Source organism: Gossypium raimondii, chromosome 8 (assembly GCF_025698545.1).
Source record: "Gossypium raimondii isolate GPD5lz chromosome 8, ASM2569854v1, whole genome shotgun sequence".
NCBI classification, from domain to species: domain Eukaryota; kingdom Viridiplantae; phylum Streptophyta; class Magnoliopsida; order Malvales; family Malvaceae; genus Gossypium; species Gossypium raimondii.
The window spans coordinates 8,051,526-8,067,362 of NC_068572.1; the positions used below are offsets into that span (position 1 = coordinate 8,051,526).

General features: G+C 32.5%; 2 protein-coding genes across 2 annotated transcripts; one reads left to right on the top strand and one right to left on the bottom strand.

Moving 5' to 3' along the window:
- Window positions 1–3,783: 3,783 nt before the first annotated feature.
- On the top strand, window positions 3,784–4,980 carry LOC105793552 (LOB domain-containing protein 29). Its single transcript, XM_012622449.2, has 2 exons — window positions 3,784–4,141; window positions 4,260–4,980. Exons 1-2 carry the CDS (start codon window positions 3,863–3,865, stop codon window positions 4,668–4,670), a joined length of 690 nt encoding a protein of 229 aa, XP_012477903.1. The 5' UTR covers window positions 3,784–3,862; the 3' UTR covers window positions 4,671–4,980.
- Window positions 4,981–8,508: 3,528 nt separating this feature from the next.
- LOC105790648 (LOB domain-containing protein 16) lies at window positions 8,509–9,616 on the bottom strand. The gene is made up of 2 exons (XM_012618356.2): window positions 9,059–9,616; window positions 8,509–8,960 (listed from the first exon to the last, which is right to left on the bottom strand). The coding sequence occupies exons 1-2, from the start codon at window positions 9,356–9,358 to the stop codon at window positions 8,646–8,648; spliced, it is 615 nt and encodes a 204-aa protein (XP_012473810.1). The 5' UTR covers window positions 9,359–9,616; the 3' UTR covers window positions 8,509–8,645.
- Between the last annotated feature and the right edge of the window lie 6,221 nt (window positions 9,617–15,837).

The window sequence follows — 15,837 nt, forward strand, 5'->3', positions numbered from 1 at the left end:
AACAAATAATAGGGTAACCAATTTCCAGTCCATTATATATATAGTTCAAATTTACATTCCAATACTCTCCATTCATTAGCATTTCACAACTTCGTAACATTTTATAACATGTTTGAACCCAATTTCATACCAATCATCAGATATCAAGTAAGTCATGCAACTTTCTATTCTATTCAATTTAGTCCCTGTCTCGGTATTCAATCACTATCATGGCACTTCAACTCAAATAACCAACAACAACTCACCTCAATGTCATATTATGCAAAATGACATGAACATGCAGAAAATAAATGATTTTCGAATCATAGAAATACAAACAGAATTTTCGAGCTATTCATTGACGAAATTCGATTTTCTTTTCCCTCTCGACGATTCTATGTCAACTTTAGCTAAATAAAATCATAAAACATATAATATTATCAAATTTCATTCAAATCAGAATTAATCATAATATCAAGCATATTTTACAATTTATTAGTCCCTAAACCCGAGACAAACATAACTTTCAATCTAAAGCTTCATATTGAAATCTGATTTCACAACTACTCATTAGGGACCACCTATTTTTTACTCCTACAAAAATTTCATGTCAATTTTAGATTTTATTCAATTTGGTCCCTAATGTATTAAACTAACAATTAAGCTTTACAATTTAGTCATTTTTCTAAACTAGGCTTAATTTCTATCAATTTCACACCGAATTCTACAAGAAATCAACAATGGCAACTTTCTAAAACTTTAACAGTTTTACAAATTGATACATGTGCTAGCTAAATCAAGCTTCCATAACCTTAAATCTATAAAAATCAAAGGAAAATAACAAGGGACTTAGTTGAAATTGAAGCTAAAAGCTTTAAACCCCTTAAAAAGGGCATTAAGCCTTTCTTCTTTTCTTCAATTCGGCTGGAGAAGATGACTTCCTCTCTCTTTCCACCGAAATTTGACTTATATAGTGGGATTAATTTTTTAATTAAGTTAATTAACCTTAATTAATTCAACAAAGCTTAATTTACTTAAGTTAATGGTTATACAATCACACCGTCCACTAACACACACTTTAACATGATCTAATTGTTGTTTTGAAGCTTTAGTTAATTGCAATTTAAGTCTCTAAGTCATTTCCTAATTAAAAATCTATAGCGATTGGGCTTTACAATTTAGTCCCTAGGCCCTAATTAGTCACAATTTTGGCTAAATTGACTATCCAATTTTAATTAAACTATATAATAACTCCATAAATATATTTATTTAATATTTACGAACTTAATTTATGGAGATGACATCCCAAAACAGCAATTTCAGATGTCACTGGAAATCAAAACGTTACAAAGAACCTTCACCCTCACAATTTGACTGAACCCAACCATCCACCCGATTATATATATGTACTCTCATAAATCAAATTGGAATTTGATTTATGGAGATGACATCCCAAAACAGCAATTTCAGATATCACTAGAAATCGAAACGTTACAAATAACCTTCACCCTCACAATTTGACTGAACCCAACCATCCACCCCATTATATATATGTACTCTCATAAATCAAATTGGATTTTTTTTTCCAAAAAGAATAAAAATAATCCCACAAAGTTGTAAGCTGGAAAATCAATGAGTAACATCGATTTGATTCTTTGAATGGTAGCAAAGCAAAAATTGTTTCTACCTTTTGCAGTAATTGGGCTTTCGTAACATAGAATTGAGAATTGGCTTATTTTTTTATTTTACTCAATTTTTTTTTATAACAATGCAGAAAAAAAGAGTGACGCATAGTAATTTGATTTTCTGATTTTGTATAGTAGCAAACCAGAAAATCAATTCTATAACAATGAGAGTATTGAGAGGGTGGAATTTTGTGAAGAATTCTAGGGGCAATTGGTGGGAGAGTTGAAGATCAATTTTTTTAGTGGGTTTTTATTTGAATGGGAAGGAGGAGGATTTCATGGCGTGAATTTGAAAATCCAGAAAAAAAAAGCAAAGTCAATTTGCATGGGTGATCTTGATGGAAAGAGAGTAAAAAGAGATGAAGAAGAGTAAAGAAACCCAACAAAAATAAAGAAGAAGCACTGCAAAGTCTTTTTTATTTATCAAAGATGAAAGTAAGAAACTCAAGAAAAAGATGAACAAAGAAGAAGCACAATCAATTTTTTTCCTGACATTAGAATTTTCAAAGTTACAAATTATGTTTTTAAATTTTAAAAGAAATTATTAGATTTCTAACTATCCAAAAATAAGAAAAACAACATTTTGATTTTTCATTTATTTTCTAATTTTTTGAATTTCTAAAATATATTTATATTTTTTTATAAATTTTAAACATTTAAAAAAAATTCGATGATAACATCATTATAACATCATCATTGTCACTGATCAGCGTCACAAGAAGACCTAATCATGGTTGGGTCACCCACCCAGGTCTAAAGGTTCGTTCGAAAAGTGGGAGGGTTTGGATAAAAATATAGGCCCAAAAAATGAGCTTGGGCAAAAAATAAGACTCATTTTCTAAATGGACTAGCCCGAATCTGTCTGAATTTTTTTTTGTTGTTGTTGTTTTGTTACCATTTTGTTGTTGTTTTGATATCATATTGTACTATTTTATTATTATTGTTTGGATATTATGTAACTCTTATTTTATTGTTAATTTTACTACTATTTTAGAGGCATTTACTTACTAAGTTGCAACTATTTTAGTGTTATTTAAGGATAAAGACTTTTTTTTTAAATGTATTTTTTGTTGAGAAACATTTATTTTAATGTTTTAAGTGTATTTGATGTATTATTTTTTTAATTTATTTTTATATAAAATAATATAAAAATTAATACGGATGGACCAGATCGAGCTCAGGTTTAGCATTTATTAACTAAGTCAAGCTTGGGTAAAATTTTAGACCCATTTTTTAGGTTGGTTCTAGAAAACGAGCCTAAAATCTTTCATCGATCCGGCCCACGATCAAGTCTAATCACAAGATGTCTTCCGTCTTAAATTTAATGGCATTACAAGAAAAGAACCAAAATACCTTTTGTCTTAAATTTAACGGCGTTACAAAAAAGTATTGAAATAATGAACGGAGAAATAATTCAGGTATCAATATAGGACAAAATGAATAACTAATTAGAATATTCATACCAAAAGAATATTTTATGGTGTAGACTCGAGAGGATAAGCCTCGTGAAGTCCCCTAAAAACTAAATAGTTTTACTAAAAAAAAATAGCTTATCTCCAAGAATTATTATGAAGGGAAAATGAAAAAAAAAAAAAGGAATAAAGAAAACAGAAATTTGAAGTCCATGAATTTTTTATTAAAGAAATTCAAGAGAAGATGAAGGTGTAAAAATTAGAACAATAGTGGCAATGAACAAAAAATTATTAAGTGATTAATGGATGGAATGTTTACGTATGTATATGATCCATTGCCAGCTCTATCTTTGAACGCCAAAGAGTCAAAAGGAAAATCCTGAATTAACCTTCAGTTTCATTCTCCACTAGTACAAGTATGTGTGTGTATTTCACAAAGGAAAAGCATATAAATTAGAAATAAATGCAATGATGAAGCAAATAGAAATGGCTTTGGTTTGATTCAATCTCTTTTGTCGTATAAGGATATCATTTTGAGAGTATAAAAAATTTAGAATGCAAGGCTGCAAGAGGGCTTTTTAAAAGGGAATAAACAATAAAAGATGTAGCCTAATAAGGGGACCAATTGCAATTAACAATTGATTATTAAATGATCCACCTCCCTCTTCCTCTGGTGTTTATAATCCCCTTTTAATGATAATGGTAAGTAGCTCAAACCTAACCCCTCTCTCTGTCTAAGAACCAAAATAAAATAAAAGAATACCCACCAAAGAAAAAAAGAGCCAGATGACAGGTTGTGGTTCACCTTGTGGTGCCTGCAAGTTCTTGAGGAGGAAATGTGTTAGAGGGTGTGTTTTTGCACCTTATTTCTGCCATGAACAAGGTGCAACCCATTTTGCAGCCATCCACAAGGTTTTTGGTGCAAGCAATGTGTCAAAGCTGCTTGCTCACCTCCCTCTCAGTGACCGCTCTGAGGCTGCTCTCACCATCTCATATGAGGCTCAAGCTAGGCTCCATGACCCTATTTATGGCTGTGTTTCTCATATCTTTGCTCTCCAACAACAGGTTTTACGACCACCCTTTGACCGTCTTTTTGATGTAAAAACTTGATGATCTGAAAACCTTAACTTGAGATTCAAATAGAGGTGTAATTCTTGGCTTTTCTTGGTTAAAATCCCAACAGGTTGTCAATCTACAGGCACAGCTTGCTTCTCTCAAGGCACAAGCAGCTCAAAGCATTGCCAATGGCTCTGTTACTGCAAACCCTAATGACAAATACCATGGAAAGCTTCATAATCTCCAAGATGTTCAAACTTGGTTTCACCCAAATGATTCAAGCATGGCACCAAATTTTAACCCAAATCTTTCTACAAGCTCATACGGGTTGTCGGATCGAACCAGCTCATTAGGGAATTTCGAGAATTCAGTCATCTCATCAGGATCAGATGATTATGTCTCATTTAATACAAATTTTGAGGATGCTCCTCGTTCCATGTCTCCCTTTGACATGCAAACACACAACAGACAATGGACAAATTTCCAGGATGTGGACGACCTTCAAGCAATGGCCCTGGGCTATGCTCAACATTCATGACAATGGAAGGGATGGTGAAGGCATCATTTCCACCTTGCAGTTTTGAATTGCATGCTGCACATTTTCAAACATATTTATATGCACTTATTGTTGTTATAAATAAAAGCTAGGAAGCCTAGAAATTAGAATTATGTTCGTAGAACCAGAAACCCTAAAATCTACCCTACTATTTGTTTTCTATATAATCTACTGTAACCCTTGAATATTGATATATAGAAATAATATTTAGTCTCTGTGAGAAATCAATCCGGTTTCTATGGACCTCATTTTTGACCTAATAAATTACAGTTCCTTTTTTCTACTTTATAAACCCTGTTATTATGTAGTCTGAAATCAGATTGTATGTAATCTTTTCAACATCGCTTGCTTACTTACGGGTCATCACTACATAAAAATACTAATTGACCTCATAAAACAAAAATTGATAAAATATTAATTCGGAAAAAATAAAACAATAATTCATTCAGAGTAATGTGATCATATTTATTTTAGAATTAATACAATCAACACAAATTTTGGAGAAAACTCTCATGGAGAAATAATCATGAATCTATAAGTGATATGAAGTAAAATAAAATAAAATCAAAGAAAGAATGCAATTTAGGGTTCCCCCAAATGCTTGCATATCGTTGATTTTCATGTTTTGTTTTGGACCTTAGGAGGGGGCCGAATAAATGGGGTTTCCACTATTAACCCACTAACTCGCTCATAAATGGGTTGCAAACAAAATGTTTGATTCTTTTCAAGCTGTAATTTATTTAATAAAACTTTACTATACTTTATTAGACAAAATATTAGGAGCAATTTTTTTAAAAAAATAGATCAAGCAATTTAATCTTTTCAACTATTAGAAAGTGAATTATTTTGTCAATTTATAAGCCATTTAGGCCTTTCAAATTAAATGACACAAATTAGCCCATGGCTAAACTTTTATTTATTTACCAAAAAATTTTAAGTAAATAAAGACAATGGAATATTTACATTTGTAAAAGTTGGCATGAGGAAAAGATAATTAAAATTTTAAAAACATCTATATATCCTCAATTAGTTAAATTAAATAATATTATAAGAATAATAAAATTTTCCAAATTTTTGAAAAAATTAAGATTTTGAAGAACATTTTCTTTTTTTAATTATTAATTTTTGAGTTTCTGGAATATTTAAAGTCTTTGTAATATGTTATAATCTTTACGAAATCATATTGTTTATTTTTGTTAAATTTCTTAAAATTCAACCGATCATGCATTATACATATATGATCATGTTTTTCACAACTATATCTATTGATTTGAAAAAATGACTTATATTGTTTCAATTTCGAATCTTTTAGAGACTCCATTTATAAATTTCTTCCAATTTATTAAAAAATAGTTACTTCTTTTTGGGTAGCAAAAGAGAGAGCATGAACTAAATTACTGTATTTATTTTAAGGAAAACTATTATATGAGTACAAGGTTGAAGTGATATTAGATGAAATGGATTTTAAAGCAGCTCTACACTCTTCCCCATAGAATGAATCCAACTCCCAACCCTCCACATTGCCCATGAGTTTGGGTTAAAAACATATTGAAAACCCCAATAACATGCGTAAGTTGTTACTCATGGGTTGGGTTGAGTTTGGGCTGAGCCTAAATATAATATTGACATACTTTATATTTGTTCAAGTCTGGTCTGGCCTAAGTTGAAATATGAGTTTAAAATTTTGTCCAAACCCGTTAATATTTTCAAAAGATTAATCCAAACTCATTTTAGATTTGCCCATATTATTTTTTTAATTTTTTAAAACAAATATTTATATTATATTATTTTAATATTTATTAATTTTATACATATTTTATTTGTTGAAATTTGTCATAGAGTCATCTTAACATTATTTTAATGTTTACATTAGAGTAGTATTATATATTTAGTATATGTTTATTTTTTAATGTGTTATAAATTACATAATATCAAGTATTATAAACTTAAAAACAGGTCGGGTGTGGGCCTTGAATGTTTAAGCCCAAATGTAACTCATATTTTAAATGGAGTTAATTGTTTTACCCAAGCCCATTTTTTAGGCCTAATATTTTTACTCAAATGCTTTCGAATTTTGGACGAACCTTTGAGCATGAATAGTTCTAGTTGTTACTCTCCACGCTTCTTTTTCATTTTTTGGGTTTAAAATTGGTAATGTTGAAATTAATGATTAACAAGTTGGATGAAATTAATTCCAATAATTAATGCTTAATAATTAACATAAAAGAAATAGGTCCAACGCTACAAACTTTTCACTGATCTTTTGACAAAGATTGTAACATCTAAAACATAAATATAATTAAATTTTAAAACATGGATTCCTGTCCTTTAAGAATAAAACAGTCCAACAAGTAGACCCTGCTCTCTTTTCATCTTTTCTAAACATATTTTACTGAATTTTTATAATTAAAAAACAAAGGCGACAGCTTTTAATCTTCAACTCACATTCAATAATGATCACTTATCTCGAAATCAATTATATTTGTTTGGAATAATGACTTTTAATGCCTTAATATTCCCTTGGCCATTGCAATTTGGCTAATGGAAGGATGGACAAAGTGATTACTGCCGCTTTCCCCTTTTTTTATTAATTAAATAATGATAAGATTTTTATGACGCCAAAGGGGAATGGGCTCCAAAAAATGTGTTAAGTTAGGAGGGATGTATGGAGCTTCATGATAATATCCTCAAATAAGATTGTTAACATGTAGCCCTAAGGGAACATTTTGTCTAAAAGTATGGATACAAGGCCATTCCAATTTGAAAAGAAATACTTAATGTTAGGTAAACCGAATTTAGAACATAAACCCTAGGTAAAGTGGGTCCCATCCCAATATGCTTCCTCAAGGGCCTCTAATCACCATCATAGCACTCACCGTCCCTTCCCAGATATCCCTATTTGTAAACAAAGTCCAGGTGATCTGAATTTGGACCAAACAGATGTTGGGAAGGAACCCTTTGCTGAATCAGTTTTTCACATTTGTAAAGTATTTAGACTACTCATTGATCTAAGACAACATTAATCCCTCTTTTGTGTTATTTCAACTTTTTCTATTCAATTCATTTAAATATTTAAAAAATAACTTGCTATAGTTGAGATTTCTAATTGCTATACCACACCAAATCAAAGGCAAAGCAGTTGCCCCATCAGTCCATTATACAAGGCAAAAGGAAAGAGCCAATCACTATGTAAAACTAAGAAAGCTATCACATGAAAAGACCTAGAGAGATTTCAAATACTCATTCCTTCATTGGACCTAATGACTGACATCTAAGCTTAAGGAAGACATTAACACTTACCAACTGAAAACTATTTATTAAGCCAAGTGGTGAGGAAAGATAGATGCTGGATGATGATAATATAACAATGTTATCTACAAAACCCTAACAACTGCTTGCTTAGTTGAGTAATCTATCATTAATCTTGATAGGTAGAACTAAAAGCAAACAATTGAGTAGAGCCCTGATTTCAATGCCTAGTTTGTCAAACTGAAGTTGCTCTATAATTGTGGCTCACAAAACAGTAAACTACTATCATATAAAATTGTGTGAAATTCATATTGAATTTTGATTTAATTGAGTGAAGTAGAGTCAGATTTCAAAATGGAGAGCAAATCAGCACTGTTTTCTACTTTTACAAAACTTTGAATTCGATACTTAAATAATATTGATGAAATTTTTTATCGCTTGATCCATCACTATCCAAATTAACTATGATTTTCAGAGCATATTATCATTCAGCTACCACAATCAATTTATGCACCATAGCTGAATGCAAAAGACAGAAAAGAAGAGGACAATGCTAATATTAGTCTGATAAAAAACTTAAGGTACTAAATCTTCTTCAGAACAGTTTCCATATGTATATACATATCATGGACTGGAAAGAAAAGAAAAAAAAGATCATCTGGCTCATATTCCATAGAGAAAAAAAAAAATCCAAAACGATAGTTCAGCTTAGTTCCTCATCATTCTAAGGGCAAGTGTTTGAAGCTCACCCAAATCACTATTATTATTTAATCTCTTCTTATGGTAACCCTGGAAACAAAACTCCTCATGTCTGCTTTGTATTTCTTGCAGGTTCACGCTATCACCACTGTTGAGCTCAACAGACTCAAGTGAGCTTTGTGGGGAGATTGGATTCATATAGCTTGGAACAGTGCCAGAAAGGTTTTCTTGCCATTGATTCTCTACTATGTTATGCGATGAATTCATATCATTTTGAGCTAGTTGGGCTTTGATTTGCATTAGTTGAGCTTGCAGGCATGCAACCTACGACAAACCAGAACAGATGTAATATGCAATAAAGATTAGAAAGTGTTCAAATTATAGCATGGAAAATTGAGAAAAAATGGAAAGGGAATAGGAACCTGTTGTTGTAAGGCGAAAATATGAGCAACGCAACCATAAACGGGATCCCTAATTCTGGCTTCAGCTTCATAAGCAATGGTGACGACCGCCTCACAACGATCATGAGCTGGGATATGCAACAATAATTTGGACACATTGCTAGCCCCAAACACTTTATGAATGGCTGCAAATCTTGCAGGGCCTTGTTCTGAGCAAAAGTAAGGAGCAAAAACACAGTCAGAGGCGCATTTTCGTCTCAGAAACTTGCATGCACCACAAGGGGAGCCTGTTCCAGTGGTACTACTGCTTGATGATGCCATGGCAGAGATAAAAAAGTGCTTTAAGAGAGAATTATAGCACCAGAGCAGGAATTAGGGAGAAATAATAATTCATAAAATTAAAAAATTACAAAGCACACGAGCATACTAGGAAATGGTGCTAAAGAAAATTGGGGTTTGAGGGTTGGGGAGAGGATGGTTGGCTGGCTGGCTAGGTCAGAGTGGGGCTGTTGGGAGGGTCCTAAATTGCACAACAAAAAGGGGTAGGCTTATAAGAAGTGTGAATGGGGGGACATTGAAGGGCCTTTATGTAGGGTTCTAAGGAAGCATTTAATAATGGCTTCTGCAATATGGGGATTGTTTTTTTAGTGGCTATATAACAAATTACTAAATGATTTAGACTTGGTTTATGTTATTTGAATTATTTTATTACTTCAAGTTTGATTTTTGTGGTGGTTTCGGGTTTTCTTTAAAGAAAATTTAATTTCCTTTTTCCGCCGTTCGCCGCACCTTGAAACTGCTGCTATTTGTCTCTTTGTGGGCTCTGCCCCGACTGCCACCTGCCGTTAAAAGCCTACCGACAACCACTTAGGTGAATTACGACATTTTTTAGTGCATTTGGTTTGTTTTGTTGTGTTAAGTATGAAAAAAAAAGGAAAGACCTTCTAGAACACCTGTGAGACTCGAATAAATGTCTGAATTAAGAAAAACTACTCATTTATGACAAAATAATCTTACATATTAACCAAATTCTTATTCACATTGAGTTTGAATTTTGATATAATTTTGTCGATTGAAAATTATTTTAGGTTTAATCTTATGTTAAGTAAGAAATTTTGGAAAATAAAGACTTTTTGGGGTAATTTATAAGTAATTGTCTCGTCTTAATCTTTAGAATTATTAGAAATATTTGAACAAGAAATGGGTTTTGTAGGAATGTAAGAAAGAATATGATGAAATGGAAGCATTTCATCGGACCGAGCCATGTGTGACATAGGGACATGTACCCTTCAATAACATTAGAAGGCATTTATGCTACCACTTATCAACTCTCAACGGATATCACGTCTTAACTATATATGGAGACTGATAGTTTTGGTAGCTACAGCTAGCCCTCGTGTGTATAAAGTTGAAGGAGAGAGAGATTGAGAAGGAGAGAAAGGTGTAAATGAAAAGCAGAAAGCGACAAGATAGTTAAGCTATAGTTGGGAAGTGAGGGTGAGTGTGAGGGTGGGCATAATTTTTCCTTCAAAAGTCCAAGCGCATGTTTAACAAAGTAACAACCAATGATTCAAATACGAATTAAGCTGCCCCGTGCAATGGGCAAAGGGGAAACGAAAGTAGCTTAACATGATGAATTTGGAGGCAGATTCACTTCATTTCCTTTATTGTCTCCTCATTGTCGGAAACCTCTCTTTGATTCAATGTTTCTTGTCCCCAATGCACGTTCACTCCTCTCCATTTGTACCCATAGTTAATACCATCTTAGCTTCTCTACACCCTTTTAATTCATATTACTTTCTTTTCTTTTTATAGGCTTAAATGTTAGATAGTGAAATACATATATCTTTCCTGCCTTGCGAACGTGATTTATCACCTTAATCTAGAAGAACAGGTGATCAATGCTATATTACGCAAACTTCCAATAATTTCACAAAGGACTACAGTACTGCTAAAATAATTACCAATTACTATCACTATCCACAAGAGTAAAATGCTTCAATTTTTTTTTTTCATATATCTGCTTAAGTCATGATGATCTTATTAGTTCTTTTATTATATATTTTGTAATCCTCAAAACCAATGTGTTTATATAATAATGTAGCAATCAATACCAATTCATCAGCAAACCTGGAACTATATGAATGGATCCAACCAAAAGGCTAAACCGAGAACAGCTGCAACTAACCAGAGCGAAAGTGGCGTGGCGCATTGTACCTACGCAAAGAATACGACTCACCAATGAAGAAGAAAAAAACGGATGAAAAGCATAAATGGTTAAAGTTTCGTCACTCCCTAACGGAGGACAATGGCAGTTTGCAGCGAAAAGGAAAAAAGAGAGAGTAGATTTTGAATGTCATAGTTGTGACTTCATATATTGCAGGCTAACCGTGTAACGCGGCAGGCATATAGAAATTGATGATGGGGAAATTAAAATGGTAGGCACTCAACATCACCAGCATTTATAGTTGGAAGTCTAAGTTGCAGCGTCACCCAAGCACATGGCTCACATGCATGCATAACTAGCTATTTCTATGTCAGGAGGGAATTAGGAGTGATGAGCATTTATAGCTTGAGATACCCTTTGGTTATCTCCGCCAGACAACCTTCAACTCTTGGGTTGGATGTTTATGGTTAGTGCTACAATCATGTGTGGAGAATTCTGGCCCCAAGTAACAAAAGCCGCATGAAATATGGCTTAAACAATTAACCCATACCCTGGAACCCAATCCCTAGAAGAATCATATGAAATCGTGATTTCACGTCATTCTTGTCATTTTCCAATAGTAAAAATCAACTTTTTTGATATAATTTTAGCAACCTTTATACATCTCTTTTCTTTTTTAAAAAAACTTCTTATTTGGGGTATGTTTAGGTAACATTTAATATAATTTTGATAACCTTAGTAAACTTTTTTAAAGAAATTTTAGTAACTTTTGATAAAACTCGTTAACCATCGATATTTCACGACATCAATGATAAGTTGGATATCCTATAAGTCTACAACATGATTTTAGTAAGTTATAATATTATACTAAAAAAATTTTAATATAATTTTAGTAAGGTATACTTTAACTTTATAAAAGAAATTATTTTAGTCATTTATTTAATTTTTCGTTCTTTTTAATCGTTGAACTTGCATTGTTTGTCAAATCATTTCAAAATGAATGAAAAAGTTAACGTGTGTTAACCTTGCTAAATTGGTAGCCCACGTGTATGTCATGTCAGCAATTAATTATTTTTTTTTAAACAAAATAATTTTTTTATAATTTCTATACTTTTTAAATATATTTTTATTTTTTAAAATTTAAAAAACAATTAATTGCTGGCATGGCAGTCCGCATGTATGCCACGTTTAAAAAGAGTTAAAAGAGACGAGAAATTAAATGTAAGGCTAAAAAGACATTTTTTTGTAAAGTTGGAGAAAATACATTCTTTTTGTAAAGTTAGAAGGCCAAATCATTATGCCTTTTAATAATTTCCATAATAATTTTCTCTACGTCAAATATTATTTATACTAGATTAAGACACTTATTTTTATAAAAGACTATGTAATTCAAAATTTTAAGAGTTTTGGTGTGCTAGGTTCCAGGTCTAGACCTGTCCATGGGCCGGGCCGGGTTCGGGCCGGGCCCGGAAAAAAATTCGGCCCGACTCTTAGGCCCGGGCCCGGCTCGGCCCGAAATATGGGTCTAAAATTTTACCCAGGCCCGGCCCAGGAAAAAATAATAAGCTCGAGCCCAGCCCGGCCCGGCCCGATTTTTAATAAACCCAAAAAAATATTTTAAAAATAAAAAAATAAAAATAAAAATATTTTTAAAGTATTTTAAAATTAAAAAATAAAAAACATATATTTATTATATTCGGGCCAAGCCGGGCCAGGCCCGGGCCAAAAAAGTTGAGCCCGAGCCCAGCCCATTTTTTAAACGGGCCTCTTTTTTTTCCCAATCCCATATTTCGGGCCTATATTTTTATCCGAACCCTCCCATATTTCGGGCGGGCCGTCGGGTCGGGCCGGGCCGGGCCGCCCGGCCCATGGACAGGTCTATTCCAGTCTTACTATGTGTTTTTTTCCTAGATTTCGAACAAGCCAACCTCAAGAGTACTTAAGCTGACACATAAGACCCTATCCAGGGGTGAAGCCAAAGAAAAAAGAGGGAGACAAAATTAAATTTTAAATTTTTGTGAGGTTAAAGTATAATTTTATCTTATATTAATTTATGATTTTATCACTTTTAAAAAGACTAAATAGAAATCTTTTTCATTTTTAAGACGTCAAAAGTAAAAATTTATTATATAATAACTTTATTAGGGTACTAAAAAATAATTTTTCCATTTGAGAGTGCCAACACTTGTACTCCTCTAAATTCACCCCTAACCCCATCACCGTACCCAAGGGGAAGGGTAATTTAATGATTGGAATCATCGCCCAATCCTCATTCCTCTATAAATATCGATCACCAAGGTAGCGAAAAAGTAAACAACCTTACTCTATAGAAACTGTTTTTCATAATCTCTTTAAGGATGAAAGTGATAATTAAATGCAACTTTGAGGGTAAATGATCCATTAACCCTTTCTATAAGCAACAAATGCCACTATAGGTTGAGTATTCTATTGTTGGATTTTTGTGGAAAACCTACGACCTTTCCTTGGGTTGGAAAATGGGAACAACCTTACTGTTGGGCTTATATTGGCCCATTTGACTTTGCTGTTCTTATAAGATGCTGACCCAGAATCACATGATACAAATTTCAGACCCTTAATTGCGGCCATTAACTTTGTTGGGAGGATATTAGTTTTCAATTTCAAAGCATGCCTTCCGCAAGGATTACCGCCTATATATCTTTTCCAGTTTCAACGCCTCCAACCCACTGACGCTGTGCCTTTAACTTGATCATTTATTCCAGTTTACGTATACATATTCTTGGTTATTGTTGAAATATTTTTAAATATTTATAGTGTTTCAATAACTATAAATAAATAGGTGTAATTAATCAAAAGTTATATTATTTAATTTTAAAAAAAAGAATTTTAACTATTTAAATAATGTTATTTGAATAGTTATAATATTAAATGCATAATTATGTTTTTATTTTAAAGAAATTATTATTCGAAAGACACCTATTGAAATATGTTTCTATGAAAAGACATCAAAATTCCTATAAATAGAAATAAGATTTCATTTGGAAATCACACCAACAAATTCTAATATTCTTTCTTTCATTCTTTCAATTTCTAATATTATTAGATTATTCTATAAAGTATTACTGCAGAAATCCTTTGTAGAGATTGAGTTTCTTATTATACATTGCTCAGTGCGTAGTAGACTATTCTCATCAGCGCAAAACGCAAGTCATTGGCTTCATTCTATCCTCGAGGTTAATTTACTTGGAACTCATTTGCACACTGAAGATAGGTGGGGTCGAATATAACCTTAAAGATAGTGGCTTGATACACGTCTTGGAGCCTTATCCTATTTCTTCTTTTTCTGTTCGAGTTCCATTCGTGTGTTCGAGATTTTCTTCACCGAAGATTTGTACTAACAATTTTAAGGTTATATTTCATGATGACTACCACAACACATGAAAGTGGAATACTAAGGGAGTTGGCTTCCAACTTTGTCAAACTTGATCGGCTTGATGGTGGCAATTTTCGACAATGGCAGAAAAAAATGCACTTCTTATTATCAACTTTGAAGATTGCTAATGTTTTGGATACTCCAAGACCTGAAGAGAATGAAAACGAATCTGTTGCTGCAACTCGAGAAAGGCAAAAATGGGACAATGCTGATTATATGTGCATGAGCCACATATTGAATGGTTTATCTGATGGTTTGTTCGACACCTACCAAAACAAGGTCACCGTTAAAGAATTATGAAGCAAATTGGAGACAAGATACATGACCGAAAATGTTACAAGTAAGAAATTTCTTGTCAGTCGTTTCAATAATTATCAAATGGTTGGTGGTCGTTCTGTTATGGAACAATTCTGTGATATTGAAAAGATGTTGAATCAATTCAAGCAATATGATATAAAAATGGATGAAATGATTGTTGTATCCTCCATAATAGACAAACTTCCTCCATCTTAGAAAGACTTTAAAAGAAGTCTAAAACATAAGAAAAAAGAAATATCTCTTGAGGCTTTGGCAAATCATTTTCGTATTGAAGAAGAATATCGAAAGCAAGATCAGAACCTAGATTCTGAAAATGCAAAGTGCGTGTTACGGAGGAAGTACAGACTACTAAACCATTCAAGAGAAAGTTCAAATGGACTAATAGAGCACCTAAGTTTAAAAAGAAACAAAAGGGCTCATGCTATCATTGTGGTAAGCTGAGACATTTCAAGAATGAATGTTGATTTTTAAAGAAGAAATCATCTTCTAAGGCTGATAATAACGAAAAGTTCGTTGCAATGATATCTAAAATTAATATGGCACAAGATGATAATACATGGTGGATTGATACCGGAATAACCAACCATGTGTGCAAAGACAAAAGTATGTTCACAAAGTTCACACAATGTGAAAATGACAATGTCTTGTACATGGGAAATTCTTCCACCGCAACAATCAAAGGCAAAGGGTCTGTTGAACTGGAATTCACTTTTGGAAATGTTTTAACCTTAAATGATGTATATTATGTACCAGAAGTTAAGAAGAATTTAGTGTCTGGAAGTCTGTTGAATAAGTTTGGTTTCAAACTTGTTTTTGAGACAGATAAGTTTATTTTGTCTAAGGGAGGAACTTTTGTAGGGAAAGGGTATATTTATGAGAGTATGTTCAAAATCAATATTATTA

Excerpts from the sequence above, each read along its gene's own strand:
- LOC105793552 (XM_012622449.2), top strand. The coding sequence starts at position 3,863 with ATGACAGGTTGTGGTTCACCTTGTGGTGCCTGCAAGTTCTTGAGGAGG. Across the intron at positions 4,142-4,259 it reads TCTTTGCTCTCCAACAACAG|GTTGTCAATCTACAGGCACA; the intron begins GTTTTACGACCA and ends AAATCCCAACAG.
- LOC105790648 (XM_012618356.2), bottom strand. The coding sequence starts at position 9,358 with ATGGCATCATCAAGCAGTAGTACCACTGGAACAGGCTCCCCTTGTGGT. Across the intron at positions 8,961-9,058 it reads TTTTCGCCTTACAACAACAG|GTTGCATGCCTGCAAGCTCA; the intron begins GTTCCTATTCCC and ends GGTTTGTCGTAG.